Source organism: Ostrinia furnacalis, unplaced genomic scaffold, assembly GCF_004193835.3.
Source record: "Ostrinia furnacalis isolate ACB-3 unplaced genomic scaffold, ASM419383v2 OfSCF4062, whole genome shotgun sequence".
In the NCBI taxonomy this organism is placed as follows: domain Eukaryota; kingdom Metazoa; phylum Arthropoda; class Insecta; order Lepidoptera; family Crambidae; genus Ostrinia; species Ostrinia furnacalis.
Genome location: NW_021134301.1, coordinates 1 through 20,541, shown reverse-complemented (window position 1 = coordinate 20,541; position 20,541 = coordinate 1). Strand labels below are relative to the sequence as shown.

The 20,541-nt window shown below is 36.7% G+C and overlaps 2 protein-coding genes, 1 long non-coding RNA gene and 1 other non-coding gene across 4 annotated transcripts; 1 reads left to right on the top strand and 3 right to left on the bottom strand.

Moving 5' to 3' along the window:
* Positions 1-10,770: 10,770 nt before the first annotated feature.
* On the bottom strand, positions 10,771-11,989 carry LOC114358652 (uncharacterized). The gene is made up of 5 exons (XR_003656386.1): positions 11,863-11,989; positions 11,642-11,796; positions 11,318-11,553; positions 11,097-11,251; positions 10,771-11,008 (listed from the first exon to the last, which is right to left on the bottom strand). It is a non-coding gene; the product is annotated as an uncharacterized LOC114358652 (long non-coding RNA).
* On the top strand, positions 11,946-12,017 carry TRNAL-CAG (transfer RNA leucine (anticodon CAG)). Its single transcript has one exon. It is a non-coding gene; the product is annotated as a tRNA-Leu (tRNA).
* Positions 12,018-12,199: 182 nt separating this feature from the next.
* LOC114358650 (uncharacterized) lies at positions 12,200-16,734 on the bottom strand. The gene is made up of 4 exons (XM_028312667.1): positions 16,338-16,734; positions 15,777-15,845; positions 15,038-15,200; positions 12,200-14,847 (listed from the first exon to the last, which is right to left on the bottom strand). The coding sequence occupies exons 1-4, from the start codon at positions 16,400-16,402 to the stop codon at positions 12,337-12,339; spliced, it is 2,808 nt and encodes a 935-aa protein (XP_028168468.1). The 5' UTR covers positions 16,403-16,734; the 3' UTR covers positions 12,200-12,336.
* A 251-nt stretch (positions 16,735-16,985) lies between these two features.
* Positions 16,986-19,493, bottom strand: LOC114358651 (uncharacterized). Its single transcript, XM_028312668.1, has 4 exons — positions 19,379-19,493; positions 19,025-19,291; positions 18,404-18,562; positions 16,986-17,777 (listed from the first exon to the last, which is right to left on the bottom strand). The coding sequence occupies exons 1-4, from the start codon at positions 19,395-19,397 to the stop codon at positions 17,761-17,763; spliced, it is 462 nt and encodes a 153-aa protein (XP_028168469.1). The 5' UTR covers positions 19,398-19,493; the 3' UTR covers positions 16,986-17,760.
* Positions 19,494-20,541: the final 1,048 nt, after the last annotated feature.

Genomic DNA, 20,541 nt, shown 5'->3' with positions numbered 1-20,541 from the left:
ATCGGGCCAGAAGCTTCAGAGATTACTATTTTAAATGTTAACTGTTACTAGGTATTAACAATTAAATAACAAATTGTTGGCTTTTTGATCAAAACAAGTGGTTAGAGTTTATAAGATACTAGCTGACCCGGCGAACTTTGTTCCGCCTTAATGGCAATAAATAAGCAGACTTTTTTTTTAATTCGAACGGGATAAAAAGTATCCTATGTCCTTCTCCTGGCTCTAAACTACCTCCCTGACAATTTTTAGCTAAATCGGTTCAGCCGTTCTTGAGTTATAAGTGGAGTAACTAACACGACTTTCTTTTATATATATAGACTAGCTTTCCGCCCGCGGCTTCGCCCGCGTGGAATTTTGTCTGTCACAGAAAAACTTTATCGCGCGCGTCCCTGTTTCAAAAACCGGGATAAAAACTATCCTATGTTCTTTCCCGGGACTCAAACTATCTTTATGCCAAATTTCATCAAAATCGGTTGCGAGGTTTAAGCGGGAAAGCGTAACAGACAGACAGAGTTACTTTCGCATTTATAATATTAGTTGGGATTATTTTTGTTTTTGGAAATATATTTAACATATTAGTAAAAGTATCTTGTTTTGCGGATTCTTTTGTTTAGTCTACATGTAGACTAAACAAAAGAATCCGCAAAAAGTAACAAAAGAGTAAGGAGCAGGATTTATGAGAAGGCGTTTAGAATACGTCTTACGTAAAAGCTTTTAAATGTAGGTACATTTTAAGTTGTACATTGACTTTGGGATGAAAAATTATTTATATCTTATTTCAGATTACAGAACTTTCTGTGATTGATCAAGGGTTCTTATAGGAATAACGAGACAGACTGAGTTGCACCACCTTACATTAACTTTAACAAACGTCAAAAATCTGTCAAATTCCATACTAAAACACCGGTTTTTGTTAAAGTTATGGTTAAAGTAAGTTGGAGCAACTCGGCCTAAGTTAACTGTTTTTGACAGGCGTACCTAGGTAAAAAATATTTTTTTATGTACTTAATCCAGTGTTGACGTTAAATAATACATCTTATTTGTGTGAGTTTGTTCCGGCGTTTCGTCTCAGCACTTGCCATTATGTTTGTCTCGAAGCGCTGGTAGGGCCCAAAAGATCAGGAGACATGTAAAGTGCCCCATAAGGGATACCTATTCTTTTTTTATTATTTACATTTTGACGTTCATAAGTGCCACTTGTGGTCTAAACTGAATAAATATTTTTGATTTTGATCGATTGATAGCCCTTAGTAGGTAAAGTCTTATAAGTTACGAACCGTTTTGTGAATAAATCGTTTCGTAAGCTGTTTGGGGCGCTGTGATTTGATTAGGCTGTTTATGATTGGAGTTCGCGGAATAGTATTACAACTCGAGCGATTTTCTCAGAAGCCAGATAACTCAGATAAGTAAACAGCGGTGGGCTGAAAATTATACGGCCGCCGAGCCTTCTAGGCGTAACAGGTAGGTTAAACAGATCTCAATGGAAGTTTAGGCTTTAAACTATAAATTATATTTATCATTAGTTTAACGTTTTGTATTATGTTTTAAATGTTCCTGTAGTGAGCTTGTGCTAAATTAGGCATAGAAATTATACTGATTCGCTAGAGCGAAGAAAACTCAAGAATGGAACGAAGAATAAGTCAAATTAGAATTTGACAATTATTTCTAGTCAGGGCATTAGCATTAGACCTATCTAATGCTCTGACTAGACATAATTAGATTGTAAAACAAAATGTTCAAAGTAGAAATGTGAAAATAAATAAATTGGTCGAAACTAGAGACTGCTACCAGCAAACTAGTGGCAACTTAGGCATCTTGTTTAGCATGGCTGAAACTGAAATACGCGCAGCAGCGAGCAAAGTTACAGCCGCTCACTTATTCAGTGAACATAGTGCCGGGCAGATCCCTAAAGTACGTAGTAGTAAGTTCGTGAAGTAATTGGTACAACGCAAGTACACACAGCGGGCTTAATCCTTAGGGAGATAAGAAATGGTCAACATAACTAACTGTACGCAATAGTCAACAGTATTTTCACGATCTGCAATGTCTTTGCTGCCAAAAATCTGAAGATGCCACAGTATTTGACAAAGATAAGCAACTCTACTGAGTACCAGTACCCAATAAGCAGGGTCGTTCCGCGCGCCATAACGTGCGTTATCGCGCGGGCACATTCTGGCCCAGTGACCGCTCGCTGGCTTACCGGGGAGATTCAGTTATCTCGCTAACTAAGTGTGTATGGGGTGATGCACTAATACCCCAGATAACGTAACTAACATAGTTTGGCAGACATGAAATGATCACAGAATCTGGGCATTAAAATTAGAGGTTGTAATGTAAGATAAGCAAAAAAAAAATGGATTTCCCACTGGAAAGAGTGACAAAAGCAGATATTGAAGTGGTACTGGCTCCTTTACTTATCAACTCAGAGAGTAGCAGATACTCCTCGTGAATCTCTATTGCGGTCGATCTAGCTAATAATTAATTTTATAATTTTAATGTTTAATTAATTTAATTTTAGTTTGACAAATAATTATCTATTTTAATGTTATTTTTAAGTTTTTGCAACGCCTTCACTGGGCGTCACATGTACAATATTATGTTCTTGTCAACCCTTACCCATGTGACATGCAATAAATAATTTGAATTTGAATTAGCTCGAGCATCACTACACTCCTAAGAATCGCTCCACCTACCTAGCAGGATATTGAATTTTAAATTAAAATCTGAACGAAATTCGGACTATTATTCATTTACAAGGACTCTACATTTTTGGAAAAATTAATTTAATAAAATAATGACCGTGAATAAACGGGAATAACATAGAATTTAAGGCACAGAGATAATAATATCATTTCTATTTCGATACAGCCCGAGCCTGTATACGCTTGGGTTACCTACAGGCCCTGTCCAGTGTGCCCGTGTCCGGCTCGACAACCGGCTTGGAAACTGAATTGTATCAGCGTTGTCTATCCGATTACTCATCACAGTGAACCGAGGGTGCATTCTAAATTGCGAGTAGAGCTGCCAACTACATTGAAAACATAGGAAATTATACTAATTACATTATCTTGTTGATGCAGCAATGAAAGTAGAATAATATCCTTGTCAGATTAATAAGCTTCCATTAATCTAAGCTTAAATAACTATTATTCAAAGTATACTCTTTTCACTTGTTACTCGTAGCTGTTCAGTCATAATTTGCCAATGCAGGCCTACATACATTACGTAATTACGTAATGTACGAGAGTAGCTCATATTACATTTTTTCAATATTTAAAAATAACTAATTACCTACCTAGATTCGCTGACAAGGTTGAGATTAGGTTAGCGTACAATTTCGTTCAAGTAAGTAATGTGAAATACTGTTGATATAAAATCTTTCTCAGTATCCTGATTCTGTTGAGCAACATGGAGTCCCCTGCAATAGCTGCGCGCGCCGCCGGAGCAGGCATCCTTCTATTGTCTCGCGCCACTCACCGGGCAAGTATGCGCCTGCGCACGTACTCCTACCGATCGGTGGTCCTAATTGAATAATGGCTTTGAGGGAAATAATATGAGTCTACCATTTGGGACAGTCTCGCAGAAATAGATAATTTTTACTCCTGGAAAATGGGGGACGAATATGAGTAAGAAGGACACAGCTAACAGCAGGTGAAGAATTTCCGCGGATTAGTGGCGTGGCTGGCTCCCATACATATACGGTTTTTCGGGATTTACCCTTTTTAATTTAGATTTTAAGATCATCCCGAGCGAGGGCCTTATTCAGGCCTGGAACGAATCTAAACAAATAGGTATATGAACTAAAACCTTGGGTTACTTTTAGGAGTAGTCCAAACTAACAGATGTACCTTGCGGTCACATATTTAAAGTAACACTTAATATTAATAGTTGGTAACACATTGAACTTGATCTGCAAGTCAGCACGGCGTCCGCGTGGACTGCGCGGGCGCACCTGACGCTGACGCCGCGCGGCCGCCAACGACCTATAATTTGCACGTGCAGCGCTTGAACTCGGGTCGGAGGTGGAACTAGGACATTGATAACCTTTGTGGTTACGCTTTATTGTCTATAGGTAGCTATTGTTTCTGAGTTGTGTTATAGGTCACAGATGCGGACCTATCACAGCCTAGACTCATATTCCGTTTCATAATGTGCGTAGTCGAGCGCAGGATTTCGCTGATTGAGTGGTTCAACCGAAATAGACCGGGTCACGATTCTCGAATTTAATGGACCGACCAAGGAAGATGCATACAGTTTTCCTTGAAGGATTACTCATAGTTTGAGAAAATCCATATGTATTTTTAATCATTACCTACATACAATATGTGCAATACTGAATGAATAGTATTATGAGAAAGGAGGCTATTCATTGAAAAATACCTAGAAGATAAGGTCACGCGTGCGGCAGGCGATGCGTGCGAAACGCTCATGTAAGAAAAACATGTTTACATTTGCGTACCTACTCAATAAACGTACATTGATATTTATTATAAAAATTGCTAAATGCATAGACGGTGAAATAATGATAATGATGATCATGGTTCATTTTCTAGAACAAACGTATCCCAATGTCTTCTCTGTTTTACACAATACCAAGATAACAAACAGCTTAAAAGTTTCCTCACGTACTTTTCCATTGGCCGATACAGTTTCCTTCATTAGCAATGAAGCTTGAAATGTGAAGATAATTGCTACGATAAATCTGAAATAACGTTGAGTGGTTTTAATTTGGATTTAAATCAGAATTAAGTAGGTAATTAGTTTATTATGGAATACAGTGACTAAGTACAGAATAACTACGAGTGATTGTGCTTTTCGCTTTTAATTTAAAACGCAATTGACCATGAAAACCATCCCCTTAATGAGATGTTTTTAAAAAATAAACAATCAGTTTTGGATGTACGGTTCTGCGTTAAAAACTACAATACCTACACCTTTCATTCGGCAATCGGCATAATCGTGCTAACGTCGTCAGCTCTTTCACAAGTTTACTGGTCACCAGTAACTGGTTCATGCAGGCAGCCATTTGACTACCAAATACCTATTGCAATCGACAATAGGACTGCTCTAACCATTGTATACTAGAACGCAGCTGCTAATTTTATATGCGATGCTACTTTTTGGCCACCTTTGATAGTGGACCGTGAAGCCAGCTGGCCCGCGTGATGCGGCGCAAAATAACATGAAAGGGCTGGTAGAGCATGGGACCTTCGCGCTCCATTTTGCCGAAAAACACTCCCCTATGTGAGCACGTTGCGTGATTTCGTTCACCTTTTAATAGATAAAAAACAAAATTTTATTTGGAAAAATGTATATCCGCGTTAAGTTTTTCTTTAATTTTAATTTTCCTGTTTCAGGTTTGAAAATGTAAGTAACAGAAACTAACAGACAATAACTGAACTTAATACAAATTCAAATTTTTTATTATTACACTATTGAAATGAAATTAATGTTTCGTATTAACTGTCGCATATAATTTGTCAGTTATCAATGATAAGAAGAGAAAGAATGTTGAGCTCGTGGGACGGCTGCTAGGTATTTCATCAGCCGCTTCTTATGATTCATCAAATCCTGGTGACATTCGAATGACTCGGAGAGAAAGTATTTTAGAGGCTAATTAGAGTCGAAAAGTAATCATACTACTTATGACTGGAAAATTATAAGACGACAGTTACAATGCATGACTAATGAGCTTATTTGTTTTGAATTGTAATTTACTCTTGCAATTCAATTCTTCTCATTAGTAACAGATACCATCAACGTTGATGACATTATAGCAAAAACATCGTTTAAGTTATTTTAATTGCAGTCTCTACAAAAAGTTGAAACCTTGTGGGCATGGAAGTAGCCTCTCAAGTTAAATGGCAGTGGACAAATCAAATAGATAGGTATTATTTTCCGGTCTCCCGCATCAGGGTAGGTAAGTAGTTGTTGACGGTTGATTTAGCCTTGATCATTAGATAACAGAAGCGTCATTTTACAGACACACGCTTCCACCGTCGGTCTGATCATCACTTACCATCAGGTGAGATACAGGCCAAGAGCATCCTCGTTGTAGATTAAAAAACAACTTTTACTGGTTGTAAGGGTTTTGACATCCTGGCTGCCAGGTTGTTTCGAATTCACTATCTTTAGGCAAAAGCCTACTGAAAAAAAGCCCGGGCCATGAGCGTCCATTCTGCTTTCTTCGGCCTCTGGCCGAAGAAACTATGACACGCAGCGTGCGCAAAATAGGCATGGCATGGCAAGAATCAAGTTTAAGTTCATATCATTTAGTATATTACTCTTTGGTGACAAATAAAAAGACAACGCATCGTATGCCGGCGCGTCAGACTAACTGGCTGCAGCTCATCAGCTGATGGCGCTGACATTGAATCGAAACAAAGGTCCGCAGCGTGAAAGCGCCGCCAAGGATGCGCGCGCGTCACGCCCCGCTACGGGCCGGTGAATGGGCGGCGCATTCACTCACTAATGTTGGATTTTGGCAATCCGTTAGGTTACCTGCTTACACTTATTGTAGAGTTAACTAACTATTGTCTAATGCAAAAAACGGTCGATCATAGAATAGTGCTCGAAGAAAAGGACACAAAGATTGATTCTCTCAGAATCAGAAGTCATATTGTCAGAGATAGTGGATTATACCCCAAATGGTAAATATGGAGTAATTACTTAGATAGGAATTTTCGAATCAAAACTTGAACATTTTATTGTGAACAATAGACAATTAGACACATTCAGCAAAATAAAGAGAACCTGAACTTTTAATTACCTGGTCAAAACTGATCAGTGAGTAAGTCATTTCAACAAACCAACAGTCTCCCAATATTTAATGATATAATTGCGCGAAAGTGATCCTAGTTTCTTAGTTAAAGCCATGGATAATAATAATGTGTACTATAACGTGTTACTTTGTAATTATCACGTTGTCACGGCGCGAACAGACTCATTCCAAGGCGCTTCATTAGAGGCCTTATTGATCAATCATCATCGAGCCCTGGACCCGCTCCGATTGTGAGCAGCAATCATGGAAATGAGCTGCCTAATAAGGATGTCATTACAATCGGTGTTTAGCTCAGTAATTGCCCATTTACGGCCACGTCTTCCAACACGTGAGTGGAGAGGTAATCTCATCAAAACTTGCCACTTGCCTTAGGCCCACTTGTTTTAAATGGCATGTATTTAAATGATCTTTTTAAATTAGCAAAAATGGCAAATAAAAAAATCTAAATGGTCATCTATTTTAATGATTGATCCTCTTTCTTTGAGACATAAAATAAATGAAATCGATCGATATTTTAACCTCTTTTGAACTACGCAAAAAAAATTTGAGATGTAAAAATTATATCTGATCGTTACTTGTTGGTCCTCAAAAATATAGGAAATGAGCACCAAATATTCAATATTGTGATACTTTTTTAAATAATTCGATTTGTATAAATTATTTTTTATCTTTATCAAATAATCTTCAAAATAATTATGTTATGGTACTTATTTTTATTAAGTTGTAGTCAAAGGATGGAAACTATTTAAAGGCACTTGATGTTTAAAGATTTTTTTTTATTAAAAAAGCATACTTAACACGTTCACACTGCGTTATCGGGTCGAATTGACCTTAGGTGCTGGATGCGTTGGTGCGGGATGGTATATTCGGTCTTTTCAGTAGTACGAAATATAAATATTGTTTTGCAATTGTTTCGTCAAACACAGTAAATATTTGGAAAAAAAAACTTATCAGGTCCTTACGACCCGATGTCGCACTAAAAGTAAACAAATATCGTTTAGTGCTTTTATCGTGTCTAATCGACCCGTTGACAGATGACTTTATGGTCACTGATCACGGTCGAGATCGGTATACTAAGAGAAAATCAACCTTGCGATTTGAAAAAAATAAAGAGGTAAAAATTATGATGTCGGGTTCAGGGATGTCAGAAGTAAGAAATTATTTTACATAGCGCCTCTAGTCCCAAACTAAGCAAAGCTTGTAATTTAAACAAACATGGCAATGTACCATTCTGCTTGCTTATTGGCCGCTAAGCCCTTGGCCAACTCAGTAACCAATGACGGACGATTGTCACTCAACCACAAAGTACCGCGTAAATTAAAAGATATTTTTTAATTAAAAATATTAACCAATAATATTTTTTGTTAGATCAAATATATTTTAAAGTTAAGTTATACATAGATCGAAATGTATTTATTAGGTGATCAATATTAAAAGGCAAACTTGATATAAAAATCATCAAATTAACAAAATTAAAGATCAATAACTAAAAAAGAGGATCAAATATTATTTTTGTTTACCAAATATTAAAAGAGTATATTAAACATGAATATTATGTTACCTTTAATGAAGATCATTCATAATTTATCCGTAGATCAACTAATATAGACCCAATAATTAATATAAAGATAAAATATAATAAAAAACATCATTTATTTTTAAAAGTGCACATACAAAAAAGATCAATTAGTTTTTAGAGGATCAAATAATATTGTCCCGTTTTAAATTTTGCGTAGAGTCAAGCATAGCGTTATTTGTTTATTGCAAAATATTACGTTTTTCAATGTATTATTCATCTTAGAACACCTTGTGACATAACTCTTACATAATCGATATAATAGCATCCTTCATAATGTAATTTTTCCTCTTAAACAGATTATGGTATTTTATTCTACAATTAGTAGGCGAATAATAATTATGAAACGTTAAAGTAAACGTCTTGAATTCTAAACTACTACCACCTACCACAATGATTGCCCATGTAGACACAGGAAAAACACTTATTCAATTTTGATATTATATTGCTATACACACTCTAATGTGGAAAACCTTAACGCACAAATAGACACAATGGCTGCTACGAATTCGGTTTATAATACATTTGGACTCCATTTTCATTTCAGACAGATAATTTCTCGATAACGATTTCAAAAAATTGTACTGTGTGAAATAATGAGTAATAATATTAATTATTAGGTGTTAACATAAATTAATAATTAATAGCCAGAATTTCAGCAAGCAACCGAATAGCTTGTGGGAGTCGCATCGTGTCGCAGAAATATGAGAAGTACTACAAAGTCCAATTACCGCTCCGGACCACAGTCGTATCTCTGGACAGACTCAAACCGGCCTACATCATGCAAGATCAAGATCATACAGAAGTCACAGAACCCGCATCGCCCACCACCACCCTCACAGCGGCATCAGATCATCATACTACGNATGGCTATAACTAAGTAAAGTTAAAAATAAAACTACAATTTCAGTCATCCTTTTAATTAATTGAACATCATTATACTTTAAAAAACTAAGATAAAAGCCTTTCTCTGTTATTGATTTTTGGTAACATCAAGGCATCGCACAGCCACATTCCGAGGCTCGTTTAGATTTGCAGCGTCTCGATGTTGAAACGACCTGCCCCCGCGCCGTTGCGTGCCTGAAAGTAAAACACACTTTCAAAATACAACGGTTCCTTCCACCAGGACAGCAGGATAGTGGAAAAAAGATACCAAGGTACTGGCTGTTGGACTTTAATAAGTGATTATCCTGAACAAATCCATAACAGAAAACCTTACAGAAAAAGTTTTTGTAGGTTTTTTCTTTATTTGATGAAAAGCATATTTTTTATAGGGTAAGAGTCCCTATCTATCTAAGTAAAAATATTTTGAATGCATAAAATTAGTATTTTCATGTCGGTTTTCTCAGAGAAATAGCTAATAGTCTTTATTTTAATCTAATTCGACATATCTAATAATTTTCTAGTATTCAGCACCCTACTCTTATACTGAATTGGCTATAAACTACTATACCGCACAATAACTGTCCCCAATGTTATTGGGCGTAAATCAATATAAAAATCGAATAATACACTTATTTTTAAATATTAGAGAGCAATATTAGGGAATATGCCATATAAAACAATTCAGCCTAAGGATTAGATGGGCACAAGTACAAGTAATACCCAAAATCACAACAACAGAAATAGTAAAATAAAGGCCTAACTTTGAAATAATTTTTTAAACAATTTTTTTAAATACTCATAATCAATATTTTCAAAAATGTCTTATGTCAAATTATATAACAGATACCAGTGATGAAGTATGCTTAATTTGAAAGTTGTAGCTGATAAAATAAAGATTTTAGAGCCAATTATGTAAAAAACCGCGATCCGCCGATTGGTTTTTTGGCTTTTCCCAAAAAACTGAATTTTGGAGTTGTGCCCATTCATTATTAAGGCGATTACATGGCCGAACGACCTTGAGCATTAGAGCGAGACAACGCGCCTTCCCCCGCGCGCCCGCGCTTCTGCCCGATACCAAAGAGCGTTCAGAATCAGATGCGACGCGCTGCGAATTCTAACATAAATGCCTACAGGAATATTGACTCGATCTGAATTTACGCAGATCGAAAAAAATTGCGATGCTTATTAATTGATGTACTTTAAAAAAAAACAAATAAATAATTTGTGAGTTTCAAAACCGAATTAAAAAAGAAACGTAATATTATTATTCTTATACAGAATAATAGTCGTGTGTCTAAGTGGACTTCTAAACAGTTTTTAAGTGTGAGTAAGAGTACCTAAATATAAATGTCTGTCGGTTCGCAAGTGCCAAAATATTGGTCAAAATTGAAAAAATATTTTTGAATTGATTTGGTTGAAATTGAAAGTTTCTAAATAGAAACTTGAAGTCGAATTGTAAGGTGTTTAATTAAATGAAATAGAAAATTAATTATTCATAACTTAAGTTTATTTTTAAATCATTAATATTCTTGTTCCATGTTCATTTATCCAAATGGCTATAACTAAGTAAAGTTAAAAATAAAACTACAATTTCAGTCATCCTTTTAATTAATTGAACATCATTATACTTTAAAAAACTAAGATAAAAGCCTTTCTCTGTTATTGATTTTTGGTAACATCAAGGCATCGCACAGCCACATTCCGAGGCTCGTTTAGATTTGCAGCGTCTCGATGTTGAAACGACCTGCCCCCGCGCCGTTGCGTGCCTGAAAGTAAAACACACTTTCAAAATACATGTAAAGAAGCATTTACTGATTAGTGATTATGCAAAATGAAATTTATTGATAGGCATACCATCAGAGTATGCACGTCGTGCGTGCGGGTATTGGCGGGCCGTTCCGGCATTGAGAACGCTGCTCGTAGTTCCCATTTTGCTCTCGGGATGCTTGGATGCTTTCGGTGTTACGATGGAACTGCAATAACTATGACTTTTTTTTCTTGATGAATCCCTGCAAATAAGTAAAACGTTAACAAAATGGGAATGATAACTCTGACATCCAACAAAAGCCACTTACCATCAGTATCCCTGCTTACAAGGCACCTACTGAAAATCAGTGTCTTGGCAGCTATCCTGTCAAGATGATACTGAGTTTTAACCGCCTCTGTGTTCTAGTGCTAAATTTGATCCTTGAAGACTTTCTCTGTTATTGATTTTTGGTAACATCAAGGCATCGCACAGCAACATTCCAAGGCTCGTTTAGATTTGCAGCGTCTCGATGTTGAAACGACCTGCCCCCGCGCCGTTGCGTGCCTGAAAGTAAAACACACTTTTAAAATACGTGTAAAGAAGCATTTACTGATTAGTGATTATGCAAAATGAAATTTATTGATAGGCATACCATCAGAGTATGCACGTCGTGCGTGCGGGTATTGGCGGGCCGTTCCGGCATTGAGAACGCTGCTCGTAGTTCCCATTTTGCTCTCGGGATGCTTGGATGCTTTCGGTGTTACGATGGAACTGCAATAACTATGACTTTTTTCTCTTGATGAATCACTGTAAATAAGTAAAACGTTAACAAAATGGGAATGATAACTCTGACATCCAACAAAAGCCACTTACCATCAGTATCCCTGCTTACAAGGCACCTACTGAAAATCAATGTCTTGGCAGCTATCCTGTCAAGATGATACTGAGATTTAACCGCCTCTATGGTCTAGTGGTAAGACCACCTGCTTCAGACGCAGAGGTCCCGGGTTCGATTCCCAGTGGGGGCAGATTTTTCTGTTCGGTTTGGTTGGTGGTAGGGCTTGTTCTAAGTCCGCCTGGCTAGCTACCACCACCTAAGTCTGTCGCCGTAACAACAACGTGAACAGCATTATTGTGTTCCAGCAGTTAGAGGTAAAATATAGCCAGTTCCTCCGTGGAGGATTCCGGGTGAAGCTCGTTTCCATCTTCGGCCTGATCGTCACTTACCATCAGGTGAGATACAGGCCAAAAGCTTCCTCGTTGTGGATAAAAAAAAAGAGTGGCCTTTTTGACTACATATTTTCTCTCTTCTCAAACTGTTTCATTTTAATCAAGCTTTTTTGATGTTTAAAACTCGTTAAATTGCAAATCCCTAACAAATATAGATGGTAATTCAATAGTTTCATCTATTACGCTTTCCTTAGAATATGAATTAACTTCAATATTTTCTTTATCTTCGGTTTTCTGTTTCTTTTGTGTCTTGCTTGATTTTTCTTGTTCTACATTTTTCCGCTTTCTCTTATTCTGATTTTCATCAATCGCATCTTGAATAAATTGAGCGTCCCTTATTTTCAAATTTCGAGGGATCCTGGGATCGACCAGTTCAGGAAGCAGACATTCTGTGTAAAATGTACACAATTTTTGCTTCATTTCCTTTTCCCAAAAACTATCGTTTTTAAAAATTACTTCTGTCTGTAGAGGTCGATCCTCTCCCGTCCAAATAGCAAACAGGCATCTAGATTTTTTGGTTATGTGTAGTTGTCCCTGTATTTGATAATACCAGGCATGCGTTTGGTTTATCACCATTTCTCCTCGTTTATTAATTTTGTAAAATGAAACTTTTTTATTTTCAACTGCTTCTCTGACGCTTTTATTAAATGCTGTTATGGGGCATTTAATTTCCACAATAGTGTCGTCTCCAATCAAACCATCAGGTGAGGCTCCAAGATACTGGATGTCTTCGTCTATGAAAAGTCCACACGGTGTAATCTGGACATTTTCTTGCAATGCTAGCTGTTTCAGAGCCTTTTTTTCATTTTCTTTGCCATGTTTTATTGAATTGACGTGAGATAGAGATTCCTTATATAGTATATCCTTTACAAGATTTGAACAGCTAGCCTTTCGTCTTTTGACTACTCTCCCAAAATTTGAAGCAGTTAAAAGGCTTCGCCTAAGCTCTAACCACTCACTGCAAGAACTTTGTAAAACGGTATCTCGCTCAACTTTTTGCCTTTCTTCTTTGTTCTTTTTCAAATTATGTAAGAAAGTTTCTTTTTCTTTTTCAAAGATATCAGCAGGCATATCAGGCCTATCACAATTTTCACCATAATTTTTGTCCTCTGCTTTGGAAAATAACATTCTGTTCTTTTTCCTCTCAAAACGTCTTATTGCTGTCATATGCTTTATTCGACTGTCTTCTAACTTTCTTACACTGCCACGAGGACTGCGCCCTGCGATAGATTTGTACACAGTTGTCAGCACTTTATGTGTATTAAAAGAGACTACAGCAGCATGGCACCTGGCTTGATACGAGCCACTCTTACTGAAGTTTACTCTTTTACCACCGACGAGCTTTGCCACGATGCTATTATAGCGTTCAACACTATTGCTGTCAACGTCGTGTATCAAACTTGGGGCATGGGCTGCCACATTTGACATTAACAAACAAATTTTTGACCACAATGTACTGGTACCAAAGTCTTTATAAGTATCTGAAGGCTGTGTATTTCCGACAGAACTACAAAAAAATGGTTTACATTTTGTGTGGTCATCGAACGCATGAGTATGAGCCAACATTAGATCGTTATATAATGGTTCTATGTTACACCGTCTTTCTGATTCTGTTTTTCCTTTGTGTGCTCGTATAATTATTCGGATAGTCTTTCTTAAAATCATTATTCGTTTTGTGGTGACAATTTTTCTGAGCCTACATAGGTATTTAGTATCCGTTTGAAGAGCCGTCAGTTTATTGCACAGATTTCTAAGAATGTGATTACGGCATTCAAGTTTTTCTATGGTAACATGAGGATACGGTCGACTTTTTAGTAACTTGGCATAGGTACTGGAATCTCCATCTGAAACCATCCTAGCGTATATCAGATTATGCATATCAATTGAACATTTAAAACCTTCGACGAGAATTTCAGACTCCATTGCCGTGGATGGACCACTATAGTTTTTGTAGCATTTGTGAGTTTTCGGTAGAAGTTTTTTATTTTCTGCTTGAGCACAAATTGAACAGTATTTATTTTTCACACCTAAAAAAAGTACTTCTCCTGTTTTTCTCCCAATAATGGCAGCAGCACCAGATAAGGCTGAATAATTTTTTTTGTAAGTCCGCTTACACCAACATCCGTCGACTATAACGTCTATGATTGGTACGCCGTTTTTATCGACTCGATTTTCAGCTAAAGCTAGTTCTCTTTCTTTTGCTGCTGCTTGATTCATACTCTCAACTGAAACTTTTTCCCAATGCGTTTGAAGCTTACAGTGACAGGCTTTGTATATCTCTGGAGTCATAATTGGTAAATTAAGTGCTGCAGAAAACTCTTGGAGTTGAGAGTGTCCATTTCCAGTTGCGATTGCGCCAGCAACCGCACAGTGATTAATAGTCAGTTGGTTGCCAGGAGCGTCACTTTCTACGTAAAATTTTTCATTACACATCTTGCATCTTAAGATGAACATTGAATGCAATCCCGTTCTTTTTTCGCCCACAATTTTAACGCAACCCAAGCCACACTCCAAATTCCCATGGCCCGCTATCTCTTGCAGTTTTGCATAGAAATGATGCACTTCAAGTATTCGTCGACCTTCAATTGCAAATTCTGAGTGAACCTCTGAAGCAGGTGTTGTCTCTATCTAAAACATAAAGTGTTCAATGTTTCAGGTACCTACATTACACACACAATTATGTCATTGTATTGTCTCGATGTTATTTGTGGTGATTGATGTATGCTTTAAGAGTTAATTGTAATCTATTTATTATTTGGTATCAACAGATATGTAATAGGATCTTTCAATAAAAAAAAACAAGTAGGTAAGTTTTTACCTGGATTTCATCACTGATTGCGTTTTCATCCAATGTCGAGGTTCCAGCAAGCGTCAACGTGCTATTATTAACATTATTATCAGCTGATGGTCTAGGTAATCCATCCAAGCAATTTTTGAGATTTTGAAGACTTTTGTCTAGATCCTCAAGTGTCACATTGTCTCTATAAAAAAATAACAAAAGGTGATCCAACAGGCTATATAACTTTATCTACTACTTAGGTGACTTGTTATTTAACAATTGGCAAGTGAATATGCACTAAAATACCCAGCCGACATAGACGAAAATTTCATGTTTAGCTATCCTGATATTATTATGTATTAAGATGAAAAGATTTTAAACTTTCGCGTTCAAATTCAACTAAAATAGAGATCTCAACGAGACATTTTTATATGAGTTACATATCAAGTACGAATCAGTATTCGTACTTGTTGTGTGTCATGGTAATAGATAGATAGATAGATAGATATTTCATTACAGTGTAACAAATGATTGTCATTTGAAAATTTGAATGAATGAGGGTAGTTGAAAATATTTACGCTCGCCCAAACGGACGACGCCGCGAGCCGCCAGTCTGTTTGTGGCCACCGCTCCAGCATAGGCAGCGGAAACATCAAGTCGCGAGTACCTACATAATTATGTAACTCATTAAAAATGTTGCGTCATTATGACACGTGTTTCTCTATCTTTCTGAAACTCACTAATTTGCCGTAGGTCATAAAAGGAAAACACGTCTTACCCGATTTCGTCCGCTTTATTTTCCTCAACTTCCTCCACCGCATGGTCTGGGGGTATTTTCTTCAATCTCCTGAAAACAAAATACTAATAAATATATTTTAAAATATTATTACCAGGGAAATTATGTGGTATCAATTACCTAAACTTCGCGACGAGACAAATGAGCTGGATGAACCATCCTTGGAAATAAATTCAATTTTTGTGGGGACCAATGAGATAAAAACTCATGCCAACTAAACCTGTAGATGAACAATTCGAAACGCAAAATGCACAAAAGTGATGTGATTGTTTCCAAGAAATTAATAAAATTAACACTTCTGCTAATTATAGAATTTAAATAATCCTTTGCAGGTAGGTAGTCATGGAAGACAGCCACCGTCGAAGTATACTGTCTCTATTGTTGTAACAGGTAACAAAATAAAAAGTACTTTAAAGGCATTTTTGTTGTCTTGTAATTTCTTATACCTTTACGTAAGCGAAAAATATAATTATCTCGTCTCGAAATTTAATAGCATAAATTCAGAAAAACTAGATAATCAGATTAATTTTTATAGGTACTCACCGTAATTGGTTCATATGCGAAGCTTTATTCAAGTAATTCCCAGCTTTTTTTTTCTGGCGTGGCATCTCGTGTACGTGATATTTAAATTATCTCAAAATTTTTATAATGCTTAATACTTATTTAAAATTACGCACTCGGATCACTAATCATCATCTACTAACTCATAGTAGCTCGGCGGCTGAATTAGTGTCGTGCCAAACGTACCTTCTGCGCTATAAATTCTATAAAGAAAAACAATGGCAAAAAATAGGAGCGGAGCGGGCCGAAATGCGACACAGCCTCCCCGTGCGAACGCTAGGGACAGACTGAGTGGCCGCATTCGCCCGGCCCGCGTGTGTAAATTACGGGGTATTTTGATTGTATGACACGTAATACATTATTTTTGAAAAAAAAATGAACAACAATTTTTTAGATAAATAAATTTTCTATCATTTGGTGAAAGAATCATTAAAATCGCTTTAGCCGTTTAGGAGTAGTAGGAAATTTCTTTCGTGAAATTAGAAGAAAGTTAAGATTTTTTTCTGTCAAAACTAATAGTTGTAACAAAAAAAACGAACAACAATTTTTTAGTTAAAGATATTATAAATCTCACACATATTTTTTTTCCTTGTTTGGATCATCCATTTAGGAGGAGTAGGGATTCAAAGAGAGGTCTATTTTGCAGTTTTGCCTCACCTATCGCCTTAAGGGTGCGATATGTTTTATATCAGTAACAAATACAAATTCCTCAAAACGAAACAGCATTAAAATATCAAACAGTTCACTCTGTACCACATCACCATTTAAAAGTATGTCATTAAGTGAAACTTTTCTACTTGTTTTCATTGACCCATCAAAAACAGTTCTACATTTGGTAGTCTTTTTATCCATTCGGACCACGGGATGATGTGGCAAGAAGTAAACTGGGTCAGTATTGAGATCATACTGGTTAATATCAATTTTAGTAGCATGATCTAATTCAATGTATTCTTGTATGAAGTTTTTGTAAAGATCAAACAATATAGGGTCTTTATGTAGTCTAGCTTCCAAATTGTAAAATCTTTTTAAGGCTAGATGTAAAGAATCACCAAGTGTTTCGTTAACAGAGGTAAGAGGGAGCTTGAGAGGCAAGGCAACTTCAAATTTATTATCTTTAAGCTGTACATGTTCTTTGAATATTTCCTCACAAGTGTTGTGTTCTGAAGAGCACTCTTTAAAAACCTCAGGTACTGACTCAGCCTGCCAAAAGCGAGTTAATGTATCATCAAGATCTGAGTCACATTGTGTGCAAAACAAAGATACCACCTGATTAGGAGTAGGGCCGGCAACATTACCAGCTATTACATGGCCGAACTGTGTGTTGAGAAGCGTTGGGTAATGGACATCTTTAGTGGCGTCGCTGGCTGTGGACTGCTTTGTAGGCGGCTGGGAAGCTCGCGCAGGCTCACTCGACAACAACACCTGGAAAAATATGTCAGCTCCAATTAGAATATGTATATCGCTTGGCTCATGAAAATCTTTGTCTGCGAGAGTGACATCTGATGGCAAAATTAGCTTTGTGAGATCTATTTTTCTTTGTGGTAACTTGCATGTAATTTTATCTATCACAAAACATGACATTTGTATCTGAAAATTGTTTACCTAAGAATGAATTTGAAGTTGTACAAAATTGTTCAATTTGTTCATCGAGTTGCCAATACCTATGACTCCTGACTCAACTGTTTTAGGCTGCAGTTGCAATAATTTAACAAGTTGTGTAGTAACCAATGAAATTTGTGCTCCGCTGTCCAACAAGGCCTTGACGTGTATCTCTGTCCCATCTCCTGCAACAAGCTTTACCTTGGCGGTTGGGAGGAGCACCTGTGTGCTTGTAGAATTGGACAGCAAAGTCACTGGAGAAGTACTCACATGTAATAATGAATTGTGATTTTGCTTGCAGGTATTACATTTGAAATGATACCTACATGGCTTTGAATGAAAGTTTAGACACACTTTGCATAGCTTGTTATTGTTAACAAATGCTACACGATCTTCACTCGACATTAATTTGAATTTAGGGCAAGAAAATAATTTATGGGGGTACTTACACAGCATACATGATGGCGCAGTTGCAGACTTGTTGGCAACTAACGCTGCCGGCGGCTCCTCCTTGTAGGCTGCTCCACAAATCTTTGTAGGACCCTTATGCAGGTCAGAATTTGGGGCTGCTGGACGCTCTGAATTCTCGAGTGCAAGTGCACGCTTTTCTAAAAATTCAATTAAAAATTTAACAGAGGGTTCCTCGTCTCGTGCAAATTGGAACTCTCGGTTGCATAGGAAATCTAATTTTCGCACTAACACACACAATATAATGGCATCCCACTGCTCTATGTTACATTTTAAGTTTTTGAGGGCAGCGAGCTGCTGTTTTACAATTGATATAAAATTTCGAATGTTAGATGCAGTTGATTTTACAATTGGTGGAATATCTAGTAACATATAGATGTGTTCACTTTTGATTTTGTACATATTATTGTATCTGTCATTTAATATTTTGAGGCTATCAGTGTAGCTTTCGGCCAACATGGGTAAATTTTTGACAAGGTCGAAAGGTTCACCCTTTAAAAATCCTCTTAAATAGTAAAACTTTTGTATTTGGTCGAGGTTACAATTTCTGTCAATCAAGGATTCAAAAAGTTCAATAAAAGTTTTATACTCAGAATACTTGCCTGTAAATGGAGGTATTTTGATATCGGGGAGCTTAATAGGAACCACGTTTGGACCTTGCCTTGATGAGGCTGAGTTTTTTAGGCTCATGATGGTCTCTAACACCATAAAACATTTGGTCTCGACGACGTCGACGTCCTCATCGTCGTCGTCGTCGCGATCAAGTGCTGTGATAATTTTCAAGTTGTATTCCTCGTATTTTGCAAAGAGTGATTTTATTAGCTCCTCTTTGACGTGAAGAGCTTCTTTGGTCATCGCGGTAGTCGACTCTGTGAACGATTTGTGTAATTTAGTAATTGAAGCCTTGATTGACCCTCTTTGCTTCCTAAGGACAGCTAGATTTACATCATCGTTACCTTGCTTTGGGTTTTCCATTTTTATTACTCTAAACACCTTAAAATCCTTAAACACTGGGATTATAATTTGATTTACAACGCAAAAACACTGCACGTGCACGAAAAAACACTTGGATCACTTGGATGGTAACAAAATGGCGGATTGTAGAGATGAGACGTATTTACTAGAACAGATCCACACACTAGGTATTTTACAGTACTAAGTGGCACCTATTCCAATTTTTAAAATACTTGATCCACCTAGTATTTTTTAAATTACACGATTTCCGACCCTACCATCAAAGTAATAGAGGTTATTATTGCATAATCCGTAGTCGTGTATTACGCGCACCGCGTATTTCTCGCTAAGCTTATGTGCGAACGTAGAGATTCACTCCGTCTCTGTCTGACAAACAAATTTGAGCGCAGGCAGGTGTGAGATAGGAATAGCCTGTTGAAGTATGAAGGGAGGATATCAATAAATCAACAGCCAGCAAAAACATTATTATTCAATTTCAAATTGCATTATTAATACTACGGTTGTATCTTTTCAAAGAAAATTGTATTTTAAAGTCATAATACGTGGATTAGTCCGCACTAGTCGCGTCAAGTATGGTANGTATAATTGGTACACTATTTAACTTGTTAAACACTACACACACAAAACATTGCACAGCCGCCATATTAACTGACAGATTGAAATTCAGATTTATATAATTCGTAAATTAGAATTTATTGTAAGGTTTTTGGTTTCTTAATAATTCAGAATTTAATTAAGATCTCCGATTCTAAATATGTATGATAATATTACCCTATTTTTAATATATTGTAAAATGAGAAACTCCAACTTCCGCTTCCGAATAAAAATAGTTTTAAGATCCTGTGCCGTGATTGGTCGACTGTTCTGATTGGTCGTTTTAAGCCGACCAATCGGAGTTGAGTAAAAAGAGGGAGAATTTGTGTATAAATGGATGGAATTTCTCATGGAGAAGTAGTCTCGACGGATCTTTGAGGTGATGCTGACCAAAGTTAAGTATACATTGTTTATTGGTACTATTATTATGCTTGTTGTGTAATTGTATTGTATTATTGTGATATTGTATTAACACCTGGATATGTGGCTGCGCCAGGCCTATTATATTGACACCTGGCCAATTGATGGTGACATTTCACGGGGTCGGGTC